This window comes from Zalophus californianus, chromosome 15 (genome assembly GCF_009762305.2).
Source record: "Zalophus californianus isolate mZalCal1 chromosome 15, mZalCal1.pri.v2, whole genome shotgun sequence".
NCBI classification, from domain to species: Eukaryota; Metazoa; Chordata; class Mammalia; order Carnivora; family Otariidae; genus Zalophus; species Zalophus californianus.
This window is the reverse complement of record NC_045609.1, coordinates 88,569,476-88,588,191: the sequence shown is the minus strand read 5'-3', so window position 1 is coordinate 88,588,191 and position 18,716 is coordinate 88,569,476. Positions and strand designations below refer to the sequence as shown.

At 61.3% G+C, this 18,716-nt stretch overlaps 1 protein-coding gene and 1 long non-coding RNA gene across 2 annotated transcripts; both read right to left on the bottom strand.

Moving 5' to 3' along the window:
• Positions 1-5,202: 5,202 nt before the first annotated feature.
• LOC113918226 lies at positions 5,203-7,101 on the bottom strand. The gene is made up of 3 exons (XR_003518486.1): positions 6,470-7,101; positions 6,249-6,326; positions 5,203-5,394 (listed from the first exon to the last, which is right to left on the bottom strand). It is a non-coding gene; the product is annotated as an uncharacterized LOC113918226 (long non-coding RNA).
• Positions 7,102-15,422: 8,321 nt separating this feature from the next.
• On the bottom strand, positions 15,423-18,228 carry VENTX (VENT homeobox). Its single transcript, XM_027596814.2, has 3 exons — positions 17,997-18,228; positions 15,880-16,040; positions 15,423-15,803 (listed from the first exon to the last, which is right to left on the bottom strand). The coding sequence occupies exons 1-3, from the start codon at positions 18,226-18,228 to the stop codon at positions 15,423-15,425; spliced, it is 774 nt and encodes a 257-aa protein (XP_027452615.1).
• Positions 18,229-18,716: the final 488 nt, after the last annotated feature.

Sequence of the window (18,716 nt, the reverse complement as noted above, 5' to 3'; positions counted from 1 at the left end):
CCTCAAGAGAGAGCTGGGGCTAAGCTGCTGGGAAGCACAACCCAGCCAGGAGGCACGTGGAGACTCATGCGTCAGGTGGCTGTTTGGCCAGCAGCCAGGGCACCAAGGTGGATGGGGCTTGGGGGCGCGACATCCAGGAGGGGAGCCATTCTGGAAGAGCGCTCAGGTACCTTCCTGGTGGGCCCGGGAGGGGTGGTCTCGGAGGTCTCCTCTACAGCCTGCCCCTGGAGAACGAGGAGCCACAGGGTTTGTGGGGGTCCAGGCCCCACTAGTTGCGGACATCAGGGCTACAAATGTGCTTGCGCCTGGTGTCAGGAGCCGGAAAATCTGCCTAGAAATGGGGGCTCTCTCCGAGCCCAGAGCTCGAGGCAGCATCCTGGCAGTTGTGGGAGGGGTGGGAAATGCCTGGGGAAGGGCCTGGCCCGGAGCCTGAGTCAGGACAGACCCCGGGGGCTTTAGACCCCGGCCCTGGCTACCTGCCCAGTCCCTGCAGGAGTCAGGATGTGGTGGGGGCATCCCGTACTCTCCCGTTGCTTCGGTGGTACAGCAGGGGGCTGCCAGCCTGCTCCGGGGCCCAGACCTGTACGCACACACACGCACTCCTGAGGCTGGTTGATCCCTTGTCGAAACAGGAGGCTGCTGTGTGTGTGTGTGTGTGTGTGAGAGAGAGAGAGAGAGAGAGAGAGAGCCAGCCTGTGTGCACGGTCATGCCCACGTGCTTTCCAGTAGAGGTGGCCCTGAGGGCTGGGTTTCGGGGTAGAGACGAAAGATGGAGTTTGGGGAATGTGGCCCCAGGTGATGGTGCCTGGAGGCAGGGGCCACTTCCAAACGCAGGCCCGGCTGGCTGACCTACAGATAGGCCCATGGGCGACCTCTTTGGGGATGGGGAGGGTTAGGGGGACAGGCAGGGAGCTGACCAGGGGCCAGGGAGCACACAGCAGGGAGAGGGGGTGGGAGCCCCACCCTGTGAAGGAACACCTGGTTCTGCATCCCCGGCACGAGCTGGAATGAGGAACAGCCCAAGGGGGGTGTCTGGGATTCTGGGGGGCCTGATTCAAGGGCCTGGGGCTCCCCTCTGACCAGCCCAGCTCCTGGAGGGACACCCCCTTCACCCCTGCCTGGGCGGTGGGCTCGGAATTCTTGGCTGTGGGCAGCGCTGACTCAGGCCTGGCTCCCCCGGGCAGTGATGGCAGAAGCTGCCAAACCACACACCCCGTAGGAGGGGACGGACCTGGGGCTGGCACTTGCCCCTCCAGCCTCTGTGCAGGAAGCCCCTCCCCAGCAAAGACCCCCAAACTGAAACCCCAATGACGGTTCCTTTGGGGGCTCCCTCTGGCCCGGCAGCACCCATGACCTTGGGTGGCCGTGATGTCACAGGACTTCCCACGGCCAGCTTGTGTCCCCTCTGCGGAGCTGGGGACTGACAGTCAAGCCTGGGTGCTGGCCGGGGTACTCCACATGGGACCCCAGGGCAGGAGGTGGGGTGGGTTTGGAACCCCCTGCAGAGAGCAGACCACTTGCACTCCCTCAGGCCCCCCCCAGTGTGCCTGCCTCTTGGGGTGCCACTCAGAACACCAGCAAGGTGCTGGAGGGGATGGTGTGTGCCACAGGCTGCGGAGTTGGGGTCCCTCGGGGCCTGTACGAAGCTGTTGACAAGCGAGCCATGGGGGCGCCGCTGTGGGTCCCCCCACCCCATTCTGTTTACCTGGGCCCCTAGGGCAACCTCATGGTCAGGCCAGCACAATCCCAGGCCCAAGAGGCTTCTGGACCCCTCTCTGGGGAGGTGGAACCCAGGACAGTGCCACAAACTCCCTCGGAGGGTCGTCATCCCAGGTCCGGGGGTCCCTGCCCCAGGCCACAGGGTACTCTCCAGGGGACCACCTGCCCCTGGGCTCTCAGGACTCAGGTGGTCCTGGAACCTGGGGTGCAGGCTGAGGGTCTGATGCCTCGCACGCCCACCTCGGGGGGCTCCTGCCGATGGTTAGCAAGGTGGAAGGCACGGTGCTCTGCACGCCCGGGCTGTGGGCTCGGGCCTGGGTCTCCAGCCCTGCCAGGAAGTGGACGTGGAGGTGTTGCCCCAGTGCGGTGTGCTCGCAGTTGCTCAAGGTGGAGGCGTGCTGCCCTGCTGGCCAGGCCTCCTTGGGCAGGAAACCCGTGAGTGACACCAGCCAGGTGCCGTTTCCCAGGTAACCCTACAAGGGACCGAGCCTGGGGGTAAATTCAGGACAAAATCAGAAGCCAGGCCAACCCCACTCTGCAGCTGCTCTTTCTCTAGTTCTGGTTTAATTTTCTGTTGAAGCAGAGTGCGGGCAGGCCGCCTCCGCCCGGCCCACACAGCAGCTGACCTCAGTCCTCAGTTCCTGCCTGCGATGCATGTGCACGGAAAGTGCTAGAATCAAGTGAATGTCTCCAAAAGGGATCCAATGTAACACATACCTTCATCCCTGTGTCCAGAGCTGACGGCAGAGCAAAAGGGGCCGAAGATGGGTCTGAGTGCAGAAATGCCCAGCGTCTTCCCACTCGGGGACGGGTGCCTTCCTCCCAGGGCAGCAAGGCTCTGGGAGGCCGGGAGTAGCCCCACTGACCCGCTCCCGACATGGCCAGCTCTGGCGTTCCCATACACGCGGGCCTCCCGCACTCAGACCCCCGGTTGCCGGCCACGGGCTCAAATCAATTCCTAGTTTAGAGTTAGCTCCCTCCAGCTTTCTCCTGCTGCGACCCAAGCACGGCAGAACCGGCGCCCGAGAAGTTTAATGGGAGCCGTGCCAGCCCGCCCTCCCTGCCCCTCCCCAGGCCGGACAGCAGGAGGTGGGTGCAGGGGAGCAAGGCCCTTCAGTGGGCAGATCTTTCTGCACGTGTTAAATATTTCATTTTTTAAATTTTTTAAAAAGATTTTATTTATTTATTGGACAGAGAGACACAGCGAGAGAGGGAACACGAGCAGGGGGAGTGGGGGAGGGAGAGGCAGGCCCCCCGCGGAGCAGGGAGCCCGACGCGGGGCTCCATCCCAGGACCTGAGCCGAAGGCAGACGCTTGACGACTGAGCCACCCAGGCGCCCCTCGTTTTTTAAACTTTTTAAGGAAAAACCCTAGGGTGCACAGAGGGGTCGATGTGAACTGGGGACTGGAAACCCAGGGCCCGGGACAGCTGAGTGCGCCCCTCGCCTCGCCGGGCCTCGCCAGGCCTCGCGGCTTTGCCGCCTGGCCCCGCCCACGCCCAGGGTCAGCCAAGATCTGCGGTGGCTTGGGCCCCGAAAGTCTGCTTCCTCATTCATTTGCCAAATGGGGAAGTGAAGTTCCCAGTGGGCAGCGTGGGCCTCACTCCCACTGCCCCCCCCCCACCCGACCCTTCGGGGCCTGGCCCGAGAGTGACCCCATGTGGCCAGTGCAGGCATCATGCCTTCTTGACCCTCAGAAACGGGCAACACACTGCCGGGGTTTGTGAATATTGCAGCTTTGGGCTTTAATGACCAGCAGGCCTGGTTCCCCATTACCTTCCTGCCCAGAAGGACTGGGAATTCCCACTCCGGCCGGAAACCTGTGAGGTTGCTGCCGCCGGCTGGAGGGTGGGGGAGTGGGCAACGGGGCACCACCCCCCTCCCCAGGGTGGGCGGAGACACAAGGGACCAGCATGGTCTGCGCCCCGTGGGGAGCCCCTGCCCACTCGATGCCCTTTCCCTGGCTCAGGAGTCTGTTTTCATGAATTTCGAAACAATGGATCCAACTTTCTAACCCTCTTGCACCCACTTTTCCATTCCCAGCTGTGTTTTTGAGTGAGTACAGGAGTCTGGGGAAGCCCTGGGCAGGTCTGAGCTGGACACACCTGGAGGGGGGCAGGCGGGCGCCCAGGCTGAGGCCGGCCCAGCACTCCCACAGGGCCCCACAAGCACCTGATGGCTTAAGTTCCGGCAAAAAGTCACTCCACACAGGGCGTGTAGTGCCAGGGGCAGTGGTGTGGAAGCGAGTGAAGAGGACCCTCTCTCTGCTGGTTCCAGTCCCCAAGCACTGGGACGAGCAGAGTGACAGCATCCCCACCCTCATGGCACCACAGGCAGGATGGGGAGTGGGGGTACCAGCCAGAAATGAAGCGGGGAACAGGGAAATGCAAACTCGGACATTGTAGAGTGGGGGGCCAGGGAAGAGGAAATGACTTAAAGAAAATGAGGTTGATGACTCAGGCGCAGCAGGGACAAAGGCCCTGGGGCAGAGAGCCAGGGGTCAGAGGGCTCTTGTCCTATGGCCTGCAGGCTAGTGGGGCTTGGCATGGGGATACTTTGCCCTGAGAAAGGTGCGAGCCATTGGCAGTTTCTGGACAAGCGAGAGGCTCAGCGTTCTCCAGGGTCCTTGTGACCCCAGTGGGTTGGGGCCTGGGGGCTGGGAGACAACCCCCCCCCCCACTGCCAAGACAAGCCCGGTGGAGGAGGCCTGGGAAGGAGCAGCAGAGGTTTGAGAAGTCCTGCCCTTTGGATTTGCTGTGAAGGAACCCTTCGCACAAATGTCCTCAGCATCACTGATGAAACACGTCCAGAATTCCAGAGAACATGGAAAGGATGGCTTTTACTAAAAGGGCTGTCTGTAAAGCTGTTCCCAGGCGGAACGAAACCCCAAGGTCCAGGGTTCACTTGGGGGTTCAGACATTGCATGCGCTCCTTAGGTTGTATTTCTGAGCTGGGAAAGCTTGGGTGCTCAGCTTAGTATTTCGCGTATCTTTTTGCACATATTTTAACTTTTTTTTTTTTTTTGAAGCGAGACAGAGCAAGCACAAGCAGGGGGAGGAGCAGAGGCAGAGGGAGAAGCAGGCCCCCCGTTAAGCAGGGAGTCCAACAAGGGGCTCCATCCCAGGACCCTGGGATCATGACCAGAGCGGAAGGCAGGTGCTTCACCATCTGAGGCATCAGGTGCCCCTATTTTTTAACTCAACATTTTTAAGGAGAAAAACTCAGGGAGGCACAGAAGGTGTGAAAATGTGAACTGAAGATTACAAATGCACTGTTGAACATCCTGCTTTTGTAAAACTTTAGAAATTTACTTAAAATATAAAGTTTAGATCAAAGCTTTAAATGACTGCGCGTGGTAAGTGAGCAGACTAGGAGTGAAACCACGGATGAATACTTAGGAAGAGAACTTGCTGGCCAGGGAGAGCCTCCAGGGCGCAGAGTGCTGCCCTCCCCGCGGGGGTGCCTGCAGACGGCCCGGGCCTGGGAAGCCCCCACCCCCCACCACAGGCGCCCGAGACTGGGAGGGGGTGCACACACACGTGGCCCCAAGGAGGTGAAGTGGTGCCTGGATCCAGGCTGGACAGAAAACCAGCGCAATGACCGGTGATGGCTTTTGGGTGGTGTGCGGACATCTCTTTTCCGTATTGCTCTCAATTTCCATAGTAGCAATATTGTTCTATAATTGGGAAGAAATGGAAAATGATGGTTCTTCCCAGCTTGCCTGGGAGATGCAGAGTCCTGCTGCCGCCTCCCCCTGGTCTCTCAGAGACTCTGCGAAGCACACAGGACAAAGACCCACCGGGCAAAGTGCTCAGGCATGGGCCTGCGGCTTCCGGGCCCCACGCCAGCAGGAAACACAGAACCTCGGGCCGGGAGGTGGTTGCTGGAGCATCCTGCAAGGTGGCCCTGCCCAAGGGGAGGGGTGGGGACCCCACGTCCAGACCCTTCTGACCACCCCCCACGCCATCCCGCATCTTCTCACAGGGTCTTTGTCTCCTCTCCTCCCCCACACAGTGAAATAAAACGGTACCTACCCCCCATGCCCCTCACTCCATCCCTTAGGCCGGCCTCGTGGCTAGAGTCTAGGCAGAGGGTAGGTTCAGAGGTCAAGGAGGGTGGATGGGGGTGGGGGACAGCAGGTCGGAGTAGGGGAGTAGAGGCTGCAGGGCCGGGGTAGGGCCGGGGTAGGGGCTGAGGCACCCTTGGACACCCTCAAGGTGGCAGTCACCTGGAAGTGGCAGACCTTGGTTGGCACTGTACCGGCTTGCCCACCCTGCCCCCTGCGTGCAGCCCATGCCGGACAGCTGGCTGGTGGGTGTTGAGCCCTCTCTGGGCTCCCAGAGGAAAGCCCACCCTTCCAGCCTGGGCCCCAGGAAAGACCAAGCAGGGCTGAGCGTGAAGGGTCGGTTGGTCCCTCCTGAAAGACCACCATCATGCCTGTCTCCCACTCCTAGGGCCCATGTGGGGCCAGCTCTCAGGAAGGGCTCACCCTCCCCACACCCTGCCCCAAACTTTCCAATTCTCCCTTACCCTTCTACCCATGTCCCGGTTGGCCCCCAGCCCTGGGCAGCCGGTCACTCCGTCTTCACCATGTCCTCCTCACTCCCCCTGTGGGGGAGAAGGTGGGGGCTCTGCTCACTTGCATTTCCAGGCCCAGAGGCCTCTGACCCCAGTCCTCACTGCCCCAACTTGCCCTTCACCATCCCTCCCCACTCAGGGTCCCAGACCCAGAGCTGTTCACATACACTCACCTGCACACTCCAGGTGCACGCACGCATGCATGCCCACGCGTGTGTAAGCACACACTCGGTCCCCCAGGGCGCCCTCCTTCGCTCGAACCGCCCACGGTCTCCTGCCCTGACCATCTGGACTGGTCCCCTTCTCCATGACCCAGAGCTGCGCGGAGCAGCACGTCACGGGGCTCCTCCCTGTGTGGCCTTCAGCCCCATAGCCAGGACAGCTTGACCCCAGATCCAGGGTCCACTCAGCCTTCCCAGCTCCCACCCAGGGCAGGGGGTGTCCTACAGCCCCCACCAACCCAGCCAGGCAGTTTCTCTGTTTACAAGGAGAGTGGGAAGGGGTCCTCCTAGGGAGCTTCTGGAGCTGGGAGACTTGTTTCTAACCCTGACTGGCCCTCGTCCCTGGATGCTAGGCTCACCTTGCTGATCTGGGCCTCAGTTCCCCCTCAGCAAAGTGAGGCCGAGGACCAGAGCCCCGCAGGCCCAGCCAGAGCTGACGAAGACTGGGCAGTCTTGCCCATATCCTGCTGCATTCCCAATTCCTAATCGACCCCCTAGACTTCTGCCAAGGGGTCTGCAGTACCCGTGGGGACCCCAGACTGGAGCGTGAGGGTCAGCTGGCCCAGGACCCGAGGAGAACATGAGGGAATGGCAGTGGCCATTATATGGGGAAGCCAGAAGGTGACAGGCCCCTCCCCAAACCTGGGGGTGTGGAGCCCCCTCCTCAGTGGGAAAGAGACCGCCGGCTGCCGGGTCATGGATGGTAGTGACTGAGCTGGGGTCAAGGTGAGTAGCCGGGGACCTGGGCCGAGCCTGATGTCTAGACCAGGGGGAGTGGGTGGGACGGGGTGGGCCAAGCGTGTGCGGGCACGTGTATGACTGAGCAGACGTGAGCGTGAGTGTGTGGAGAGTGCATGCACGCACTTGCATGAATGTGTGTGCACGTCTGTGGGACAAGCCCAGAGGCCCAGGCCCTGGGCTAGGGGCTCAGAGGGGCTCCCAAGGGCTGGAGGTGGGGCTGCCTGGTCAGCAGTCCCAACAAAGGGCCACAGTTCTTCCATGGGTGGGGGGTCCTGGAAAGGCCAAGGGTGCCCTGGGAGGGGCTGTGTGCACAGTGGCCTTGGAGGGCAGAGGAAAGTTCCCATGGCCGGGCCAGTGTTCTGATACGGCATGGGAGAGGAGAAAGAAAATATCAAGAAGCCACGATTATCTCTCCCCGGGAGAGGGAGTCACAGGACACAGCCTTGAAACCCTGACGCAGAGAAGCCGGGCCTCCCAAGCCAGGCTTAACCCTTTGCCTCCCCCTCACGCCCCTTCCCATGGGCCCATCCGCCCTCCTTCAGAGCCTCTGGGCACAGGCCCCACGGGCCTCGCAGGGCTGACCTGGAGCACGGGTCCCAGGGATCCGGCGCCCACACATGGCATCCAATGGGTGCCACAGGACCGTCCGACTGAGGCCACACTGGCCGTACTGCCCTCCCGCTCGGGGAACCCCGGAGCACAGGGATCTCTTGGGGGCAGGGGGCGGATTCTCTGCCCTGGGCGGGGATCTCTGCCCGGGGTGGGGGGAAATCTCTGACTGTGAGGGGATCTCTGCCCCCGGGGGCGGGGGAGGTGGGAATCTCTGCCCGGTGGTGAGGGGTGTCTCTGCTTGCCGGGGCGGGGCGGGGGGGGGGGATCGCTGCCTGCGGCGGGGGGGGGGGGGGAATCTCTGCCCGGGGTGGGGGGGAATCTCTGCCTGGGGGGATCTCTGCCCGGGCACCTCTCCCAGCCCAGTGCTGAGGATGGAGGTCCAGACTGGTTTCCTGTTAGCCCACCTCTGAGCCCTCGTCCTGGCCACAGACAAGGGTGTCAGGACCCCAGATTTAGCAAGTCAAAATTCAGGACACCCAGCTCAATTCCAAGCCAGATCAATGATTAGTGTCACCTCTGTGAACGGGCGTCCTAGCGGTAGGGGCTAAGGCTCTCGTTCCTCTGGGGAGACGCCCCGGGGGGGGGGGGGTGTTTCCACGCCACAGGCACATAACATTTAACCTCATGCCTCCAGAGGGGCTGGCCATTTTCAACACCTCCTTTGACGGGTGGAGAAACTGAGGCCAGGAAAGGCAGCCCACGCAGTGCCGCCGTGGTGAGCCATAATCCAGGCCTCAGCTGTTCCTTTGTGGAGGGGCTGCCGACCCTGCCTGACCCTGGCTTCAGAGCACCAGTGGAGAATAGCCAGTAACTGCAGTGAATCCAAGAAACTGTGGGGCAGGCTGGGGGTGCGGGCAGGCCACGGGGTGCTGGGCACATTGGGATGTGGGCAGGCAAGACTGAAGGCTCTGTACCCCACAGACTAGTGGGGTACCCTCTCTGGGAACAGACTGGGAGAATTCAGCAAGGGTTAACAGCAGGCTACCTTCTGGGGGCTGGAAGCTGAGGCCTGAGCTGAGCAGACAGCTGTGGGACAGCCCCTCCCCACCCAGAAGAGAGCACAAAGAGGGAGCGAGTCATCTTGAAGGCCACCCCTTATCGCTCATCAACTCAGTGCCAAGCACGTCCTCCCAGGGCCAACAAGGATATTTTCTGCCTTGTAGGCAAAGAGGGGGCTGGGGCCCGTGCGCTTGGAGTTGTAGGGGCCGCTCTTGGGGTCCGCTGTGCCCAAGGTTAAACTGGACCTAGCAGGGGGGGCCCTGCCCCAGGTGACAGGGACCAAGACACAGTGCCCAGGCCTGCATGGACCCCGAAGGGCTGACCAACGGGAAGACTTCCTGAAGGTGGGGTCTGCCTACAGGACCCAGGAGTGCTGCGAAGACCCCAGCCTCAGTGTCTGCCCAAGGGGAACTGTCCTCCCCACCGAGGGGGGCACTGTACTGGCGTGCCGAAAAGTCTGCCCTGGGGTCTCCCTGGACAAGTGGGAGCCAGGCTGTGTGGTCACATGGACAGGGAGGGGCCGCCCGGGGCCTGGCCTTCCTGCTCCCTGTTCGGATTTCACTCAAAGCATGGAGGGGGCCACACAGCAGCTCAGAGCAGGGTGGTGGTCAGGGCGCACCTGCTGGGCAGTGAGCAGTCCCAGCGTCTACCAGCTGGGGACTCTGCCGACAGCTTGGCCAGGCCGAAGCTGCCCCTCGGTGCATTCTTCCACCTCCTGGATCCACAAAACTCACATGTGCAGGAGGCTGACACCCCGAGGGTCGGGCTGTCCAGGGCCCATAGCCAGGTGGGCTGGCTGGGATTGGAACCCCCCACGGGGCGCCCAGCCTCTCAGCCACCTCCTCCCTCTGACCAGCTGCTCCCCCCGCCCCCCCCCGCCCCGAGCAGCTGAGGGAGGCTCCTGGACTGCTGGCTCTCTGTGGTTTTCGGGAAACGCACACAGTGGTCTGGCCCCCTTCCCCTAGCTGGTGGGAGACTGGCCACCCCACCCCCAGGGCGAAACCCTGGGCTCCTCCAACTTCAAAGGGCAAGGCAGGCCAGGGGGACTATGAGGTGACTGGAGGGGGCCCATGGCACCCATCTGTGGGCAGGTTAGGGGCCTTGCCTTTCACTGTCTCTTTATACCTTTCTGGACTTTGAAAGTGCTTTATAATGAGCAGGCATTGACTTAAATCAGGAAACAAGTGTAAGGAAGTAAATCCCAGAGCTCTGGGGCAGGGCCTGTCCCCACCCCACCGCCCTCGGCCTCCCTGTCTGTCTGTCTGTCTAGGCCCCTGACTCTTGCCTCCTCCCCTCCTGAAGACCCACCTCAAGGAGCCCAAGGTCAAGGGTGACAGTGTGTTTCCCAGAAGCCCTGGGGTGGGTTTGAGGGGGAATTTGACCGCGGGTCACCGAGCAGGACCCCTGTGGTATTACAGAGTACAGTGGCCAGAAGAGATGGCCCCTGAGCCAGCACTGGGCTGGAGGGCTGGGGCGTAAGGGGGTCCCCCTGTCAGCCCGACACCCAGCAGGCAGCTCCCTCTCCAGCCAGCATGAGCGAGGGCAGGTGTGAGCAGGTTTGGGGCACCCCTACTCCCAGCGGAGGATGCCTCCACCATGGGCTCAGGGAGCATCTGTCGCTGACCACCCAGCCGCTGGTCTCTGCGCCTCTGTGTCCATCGGCCCGAGGCAGAGGACTGAGCCCAGCGCTGGGGGACTGTCCCCTGCAGAAGCCACGGGCCCGAAGCTGCTCTGTTCCAAACAGGGGTCCGGGCCACGGCGGTGCCAGGCAGCAGGGCCCACGCATGTCCCTGGGGGGCTGATGGCTGTGCTCGCTCCTGGCTTCCCTCATGTGGCCGCCTGTGCCCCCCCAGGCTCCTGCCTCTGCCCACCTAGAGGCTGGCGAGGTCAGAGATTTGGATGGAGGAGCATCCACCCCAGCTCTACGGGTGGGGAGAGCTGAGGGCTGCAGGGAGGGTGCACACACACACACACACACACACACACACACACACACACACACCCGGCAGGTGCCCCAGGCGGAGGGGTTGCACGCAGGGAAGCTCAGCTCCTGCCATACGGAGGTCGGTGTCCGGTCAGTGCCTGTCCAAGTTGGGGGACAACCTGGTCCCCAGGGGGAGTGTCTACCACGGTGGTCACAGAACTTCCTGCTGTGGGAAGTGGCGGAGGTGGGGGCCTGAGTCTGAACCAGGAGGGTCTCCAGGTCCCGACCTGTGTCCTGGGTTCCCTGGGGGCGCTGCCTGTCCGGCCCCCGCAGCCCCCTCTGCTCTCCCCTCAGCTCCCGTGGTATCTGCACCACAGGCATGTGCGGCTCTGTGTGGGCAGTCTTGGGTCCTTGCTCAGCGTCCCCTGGGTGTGTGGGGCCCAGGAGAGCCGTCCCGTCCGGTCCTCGGGACTCCCGGGGGGTGTCCCCAGGGTGGGGGGCTGGGACTTTGAGCGGGGAAGGGAGGGAAAGGGAAAAGAGGTGCATTTCCCAGGCCTGACACAAGCAGTGCCGCCTTGGTAGATAAGGCTGGCCAGGGCTGGCCTGGTCCCAGGTCCTGGCCGGCAGTCCCCAGGCCCCGTGGCCTCACCGCCCGCCCGCTGGGCCCAGGCTCAGCCCTGTGCTCAGAGCAGGTCTTTGTGCCCCAATCTCGCAGGTGGGGGGGGGGTGGACGGGGTCCTTGGCACGGCCCAGCCCGGAACCACATGTGACAGCGGCTACTCTGTGGGCCCCAAGGTCGCGGCCGCCCATAAATGGGGCGGACTGCCGGCAGCGGCAGAGGCAGAGGTCTGCCGGCAGCCTACGGGCTCTCCTCCGGGCTCTCCTCCGCGCTCCCAGCGCCGCTGCCCGGGCCGCCGCCTCCCCGCTCCTCGCCAGACCGCGCGGCCGGCCGACCGCGCACAGGGACCGACCGCGCACAGGGACCGTCACCCAGGACCAGGACTGCGGAAGCTGCTCGTTGTTCCTTTTTCCTATGCATATACTTCTTTGAGGGTCTGGCCTGAAGAGGTGTAAGGCATGGGAAAATGGGGCAACGAGGTCCTCCTCGCCCGCGGAGCCGCTCCGGCATTCCCGCCGGCCCCACGTCCCTCCTTCGGCGGGGGTGGGCCGCGGACTGCGAGCACAGGCTTTTGTGTGTGCCCAAGGGGCCTGCCCCCGCTGACCTCTGCCTCCCAGGGGCTGGGCGCCGGCGAGAGCCGCAGAAGCTGCTGGACCAGGACCTGGGGCGGCTGTCAGTGGGCAGGGGGGCAGGACCCCGCGGCAGGACCCCACGAGGCTGGCTCCGGGCTCCAGGGGCAGGAGGGGCAGGCGGGGCAGGCGAGGGTCTGTCATGGCGGCTGGGTCGTGGCGATTTCTGCTTTTTATACTTTCATTCTACTTTGGTAATGGTGAGTGTGAGTTGATTTTCTGATCAGAAATGTCAATAAAGCTAATTTGATGTGAACTTAAGTGTAATCATGTTTTGAGGATCAGTTTAAATCAAAGCTGCCCGGTCATGCGGGGCTTTCTCTCGCCGCTACCAGTGCGTGGGGGGGGGGGGGCAGTCCCATAAGAACCGTCTCGGAGGAACGTAGTAAGAAACGTGTGGACATGGACGTGAGGGGGTGACCTGGCTCCCGGGTGCGTGAGCGGACGGAGGGCGGCCAGGGCTTGCGCCACCTCGGGCGGGCGTCCCCAGGGTGCCTGGGAGCGGATGGTGGGGTGGGTGGGCCAGGAATCTGCCGCCACCAGCCCCGCGGGTCAGGGTGGGGGCCCCTCGTCCAGGAGCCTGTGGTCTTAACTTCCTGGTATAGAAAAATGGACAGAAGCCCTCAGGAACCAAGAGCTTAAACAATGATTGTTGGCTTTTGTCGGCTAATTGGCCCAGCAAATGGGGCAGTTACAGGGGCCCCTTTATCAGCAGCACTGGGCTGGCCTGTCCCCTAATCTCATTGGATCGTTCCTCCCTCCAAGGACCAGAGCCTCCGGGATGAGGGGAAGGGATGGGCTGGGTGGGCAGCAGGGTGGGGCAGCCCCCAGGAGACCCTCCCAGTACCTTGTCCTTGTGGGTTTGGGGGTAGGGCTCCCCGCAGGACCCTTGAGAATGCTGTTGGGAAGCAGGCATCCCACCACCACCCTGTGGATGCGCCAGGCAGGGCCTGGCTCCTGGGCCCCGGGCCCTCGGCATGGCCGTGGCTTTCCCCCGGGGTTCTTGGCTGACTGTGGGTCACATGCCTCGTCCCAGCGCTGGGCGTGGGGTCCCTGTTGACTGTTTGGAGCTGGGTGGGCTGCTCCCTTGCCATTTGCACATTTAACTGCCTGAGCTGGGAGTGAGGGTCCCGCGGGCCAGGGCCGCTGCTGGGGGGTCCTCATCCTACCGCTCACGACCATGGCTGCTGGACAGTGATGGGGTCCCGGGGGCAGCTGTCCCTCCCGCCCCGGGCGCCCACGGAGCGGACTGTGTGCAGAGCATCAGTGCCATGGCACAAAGAGCTGCGTATTTCCACCGTTGTGGGGTGCAGGGTCAGTCCGGATGCCCCGGAGCCGGGGCCAGCGGGGACAGCATTTGTTCTGCAAGCCCATGACTTCTGCTCTGCTAGCGGGTCGTGGGGGTGGCCCCACCCCCGGGGCCCACCGCGTCCAGCCTGGGCGTGCTTCCAGTCCAGCCAGAGCTATGGTTTCAGGCAGAGAAGTTCAACGTCCACGGACCCACCACCTGACTCCGCAGCGAGTGCCGTAGGTGCTTTGTTGTCTTGCTTTTGAACCTTGTGTGTTTCAGACAGGAGGCCCTGTGGGGAATCCGGTGCCCGGTCTTGTCCCCGACCAAGGGAGGCGGGGGAGGCCTTGTCTCCAGCGGCTCTCACGTGGTTCCAGCCAGGGGTCACCACGGCCATTGGGGCGCCCTGCCCCTCTGACAAGTCACTTTTGCGGAGCCCCAGCTGGTGTCCACTGTAAAGTCCCTGTTTTCTATAAACTGGAATTTAGGTTTTTGGCAAGACTGTTTCACAGGTGCTTCTGTGTGCTGAGCTGCAGGGGGTGAGGCCCACAATCCCGTGCTGGTCACAGTTAAGGGTAACTCGGTGCCCAGCATGGGGAGGGGCTTAGGAAGCACGGTCCCACCAGTTAGTCCCACCGCCGAGCCCGACGGTGACTGCTGGTCAGGAAGGCCACTCTGGTTAGAGAGAAGACCAGGTGAAGGGGTTTCCACGCCTGAAAGGGTGCTGATGTTTCAAGTGACTCCCCAGGCGGCGGGTGAGTAGGTCCTGGGAACAGATACCCCTGTTCACATAGGACATAGGACACAGGACATACACCGTGCTGTACTCAGCTTCCCCTGGAGACCAGGCAACTTGGAGTAAAAGGTAACTAGATGCTCGAGTTCTTAGGGGTGTAGAAAGAAAAAAATCCAGTTACATGTTCTTGAACCAAAGATTAAAACAAACGAAAACACAAAGCTGAGCAGTATGTGTTTAAGCAAATCCTGACTGCACAAGAAATCTTGAGTAAATGGCCTGACAGAACGGCAAAATAACCACAAATGGATGGAGTAGCGGTCGTCCCTGCAAGAGGGCTGAGGCCTTGGCCTCTAACTGGCCTGTGGCTTTGCTGCCCCTGGACAGGTCTGTTCTGACACCCAGACTTCTGCTGCTGGAATCGGGAGCAGATACTCTTCACAGCAAGCGGAGCCCCGCGGGCCAGGAGCCCAGACGGCGGCCTCCCCCTGTGGCCAGGACGGCCTGGCCAGAGGGACTGGTGCAAGGCTGAGCCCTTGAGCCAGACCAGACACAGGTTTGGATGCTGGCTCCCCACGGTTTTCTGGCCAACGTGAAAAGCAGAAGGGCCATGAGAAGCACCCAGCCATGTGCCTGGCTTGCATGGGCTCTGAAGACAAGGCCGCAGTGGAGGCTGCCAACCCCACTGGCTTCTAATGTTTCAGAGGGCAGGACTATCTGCGTTCCTTTCTGGTTCTTGATCTGGGGTCATCGTGAACATGGGACTCAAACCCGGAGGTGATAAAAACACACTTCCCTTCCTTCGATCCCTTCATGGTTTCCACGTTCACACTCAAAGCTTCTAAGCACAGAGGACAAGGAAGTCTCCAACTTAATTTTTTTTTTTTTTTTTAAGATTTTATGTTAGGGTAAGCTCTACGCCCAACGCAGGGCTTGAACTCACAACCCCGAGATCAAGAGTCGCATGCTCCACCCAGCCAGGCACCCCTGCATTTTTATTTTTTCCAACACTTTATACTGAATAAATTACCACTGAATCATGCTATAAGCCCAACACTCAGCAAGTCCACTTTTGGCTTTTGATTTTGTTCACTGACCTGTCATTTGGTTCTTAAACTAAGCCTGGAGTAGTTTTCAGTGAGGGAGTGGCTGTAAAATGTCTTCAACTGTAAAACCTGCAGAATCCTACGGTGGGTCAGGGTTCCAGGTCCTGCCTGTGGATGGGCACACGGCTCACACCTGGTGTGGCTGGGATGGAAATGAACGGTGAACAGCTCTGCGCGCACCTGCTCTGCGTGGAATGGCAGCGTCTAACATGCTCCTGCTCCAGCCCAGGCCTCCGGCTTATCACACCTCCTCAAAAGGCATCCCCGGTCTGGGGCAGAGCACACAGGTCCCAGGGTCCCCTGGACAAGGCCGGGCCCAGTGTGTGCGCCTGGCCCCCAGGGTCTCGGAGGCAGCACATCAGAGGCTGTTGGCTGCACGAGGCCCACACCAAGGCCAGGGAGGCTTGTTCCACGTGGCAGAGATCCCAAAAGGAGCCAGGGGCCTGTCCCAGTGCCGGAGGCCCAGGAGGGGATGCCCAAGGGCAAAGCAGCTGCAAGCCACTGCCCAGGGCAGAGGGGGGTGGGCAGAAAGCCACCGGTGGATAGAGCACTCCAGAGAAGGGGCTGCTCAGCTGGGAGTCCTGCAGTTGGCGTTTGTGTTTCATTCGGCGATTCTGAAACCAGGTTTTTATCTGCGGGAAAAACTCGATCAGAGCAGAGGCAAGAACAGCCGCATCTCCCGGCCACCACCCCGGCCTGGCCCCTCACCTGCACCTCCGAGAGCCGCATCTCCCGGGCCAGCCTCCGGCGCTCCAGGGGGCCCAGGTAGCGGTGGTGCTGGAAGGCGCTCTCCAGGGTGCTGACCTGCTCCGCGGTGAAGGCCGTGCGCACGCGGGGAGCCCGCAGGGTGTCTGCCTCCTTGCTCCACCCTGAGGAAGGACAGAAGGGCACTGAGTTCCTCGGGATACAAGGCCACAAGTTCTGCAGCCTGCCGCAGACACGGGGACGAGAGGAACGGCCGGGGCCTCCGCATGAGCAGATGCCCTTCCCCCCCCCCCCCCCGCCGCCGGCTCCGGCTTCCCCTTTCTAGTGGCTCTCTGCTCTGCTGTCCCACCGGGTCTGGGCACAGTGTGGATGGAGGCAGAGCCCCTCCTCCCCTGCCAGCTCAGGTGTGGGGTGGAGTCCGGGGCCGCGAATATTGGAGAAAGAGGGCTGCAGATGGAGTAGTTTTTTTTTTTTAAACATTTTATTTATTTATTTGACAGAGAGAGAGACACAGCGAGAGAAGGAACACAAGCAGGGGGAGTGGGAGAGGGAGAGGCAGGCTTCCCGCAGATCAGGGAGCCCGACGTGGGGCTCGATCCACCTGAGCCGAAGGCAGACGCCTAACGACTGAGCCGCCCAGGCGCCCCAGATGGAATAGTTCTAATGCAGCCCCTCAGCTTCCGCCAGTGCATGTGGACCACCCCCCCATGCTTCCAGAGAGCAGTTTCTTTGGCCTGCACACAAGGAACCCGCTCGCTGGGGTGGTCGGGAGGGCTCAGCGCCTTCATCACGACGCCCCCAGGCTCCCCTGCCACCAAGTGCAAATCTGTGGCAACTCTGTGTCTAATCTCTTTTTCTCTTTTAAAGATTTATTTTAGGGGTGGGGGCAGAGGCAGAGGGAGAATCTCAAGCAGACCCCTCTCTGAGCACGGAGCCCCATGCAGGGCTCGATCTCACGACCTTGAGGTCACAACTTGAGCCGAACCATGAGTCAGACACTTAAGCAACTGTACCCTGGCGGAAGGCACTAAGTACCTTGTGGTGAGAGTGCTACCTGGTCTTTCTTCGACGCACATCTGACCAAAATGCCAACGAGCTCCTTGTGGGGGAAGCAGGTTGTACAAAATGAACTTTAACACTTACCTGGAAGTGTGTGGAAGGGCAAGAGGGGCTTTGCTTCAGACAGGGTTGGGGGCAGGGTGTAATAGTCAGCAGGAAGGGTTTGGATGCAGGGATGCCTGGCTGGGGTTTCTGAGGGGGGAGGCACTGGTTGCAGAGAATAAATTTAAAATTTTACTTCATTGAAGTGTAAGTTTTTTCCGTAAGATTAAACTTTTTCAAAAATGAAAACTTAACAGATAGTAATCAACCCCACTTTTGACTACGTAGGACTTTAAAGCTAAAAGTAATGATTACATCCCAAAGACGTAAAGACAGACCGAGAAAACTCTCGTCAGCAAACGACAAGGGTTAGACAGAGTTTAGGAAGCCACCAGTACCTCCCAGAGTCAAGGCACAGAAGGTATTGGGAATTCCTAACCACAGGAGAGCAGGGCTGCCCTTGAGCCAAACCCACAGGGCTCCAGGTCCACTGTGAACAGGCTGAAGTCTGGATGCTGTGCCAAGGTGCCCAGCTTTGGGGGAAGAACCACACCACTCCCCTGAACCAGGCAGGCTTCACAAGCTTTCAGACCTGTGTCCAGAGCCCTGTGACCCCTGTGGAAATGGGCCCCAAGGACTTACTGCAAAACTGGAAAGCCAGTTGCACCAAGGGGCGAATGTCGGAGTTAGGGCTCACAGTGAGGAGCTGGGGCAAGCCTGCGGTGCTGACTCTTGGAATCCAGAGGTGGCCCGGCCAGGGCCAGGAGCCAGCCCTCCCAGGAGGTGGGTAGGGAAGAGGAGCCCCAAGGGGCTTGAGGAGGGAAAACTTCCCTGCTGGCTTTTGCTTCTGAGAGGAAGCGTTTACTTGCTAGAGGGGTCAGGTGAAACCTCCAACCCCAGCCCTTGTAAGAATGTCCCCACCTCCAACCCCAGGTAAGACCTCCCCACTGAACCCTCCCCGGCTCCCATCCCAGTCTGGGAAGGAAGGGAGCATCCTCACCACCCATCCGCACACCTACCAGCCGTGGGCATCCCTGGCGAAGACACTTCTGAGGACTTCTCCCCCAGGCCCACGGTCTGAGGGAGCTCCCTGCTGCCGGACACCCTGGCCGGAGCAGAGAGACTCCTCCAAGAGACTTCAGAGGGCCTGGAGGTGTGTGACGGCCCCACACGGCTGCTCTGGGAAAGCCAGTCCACTGAGCCAAAGCTGGATGTCTGGCGGACACTGGGCAGGGTAGAGGAGGGAGACATGCCTGTGGGGCCAGCCTCAGGGCTCACAGGATAGATGGTGGGAGTTAGGTACAGGGTCCTCCGCAGAACAGACTGGGAGTAAGGCACGAGGTCCTCCGCAGGTTTAGCAGAGCTGGGCTGCGTTTATAAGCTCAGGAGGAGGGAGTGGGAGGCCGGTTTGCGTAGATGGCTTAAGTCCTCCCCCCACCCCCAGATAAGTAGCACCTAATTGCTTCAATTCAGAGGCACAAAGGAGGCCATTCACACCTCCCCCGGCTCCAAGATGTCTGGAGAGGGGCGGGGCTGTGGCCACCGGTCAGGGAGATGTGCTGGTTGAGGACTCCTCACATCCGTTCATCTCCCCCCTCCCCCACCAGGGCTGGCCCCCTCCTAGTTTAGCACCCATGCTGGAGACTTGTCCTTTGGGGGTGCGGAGCCACCTCGTCTCCTGCCCCGTGGGGATCTGCAGTGCCAAAGGTGACAGGTGTGCACACCTGCTTCAAGTAGGG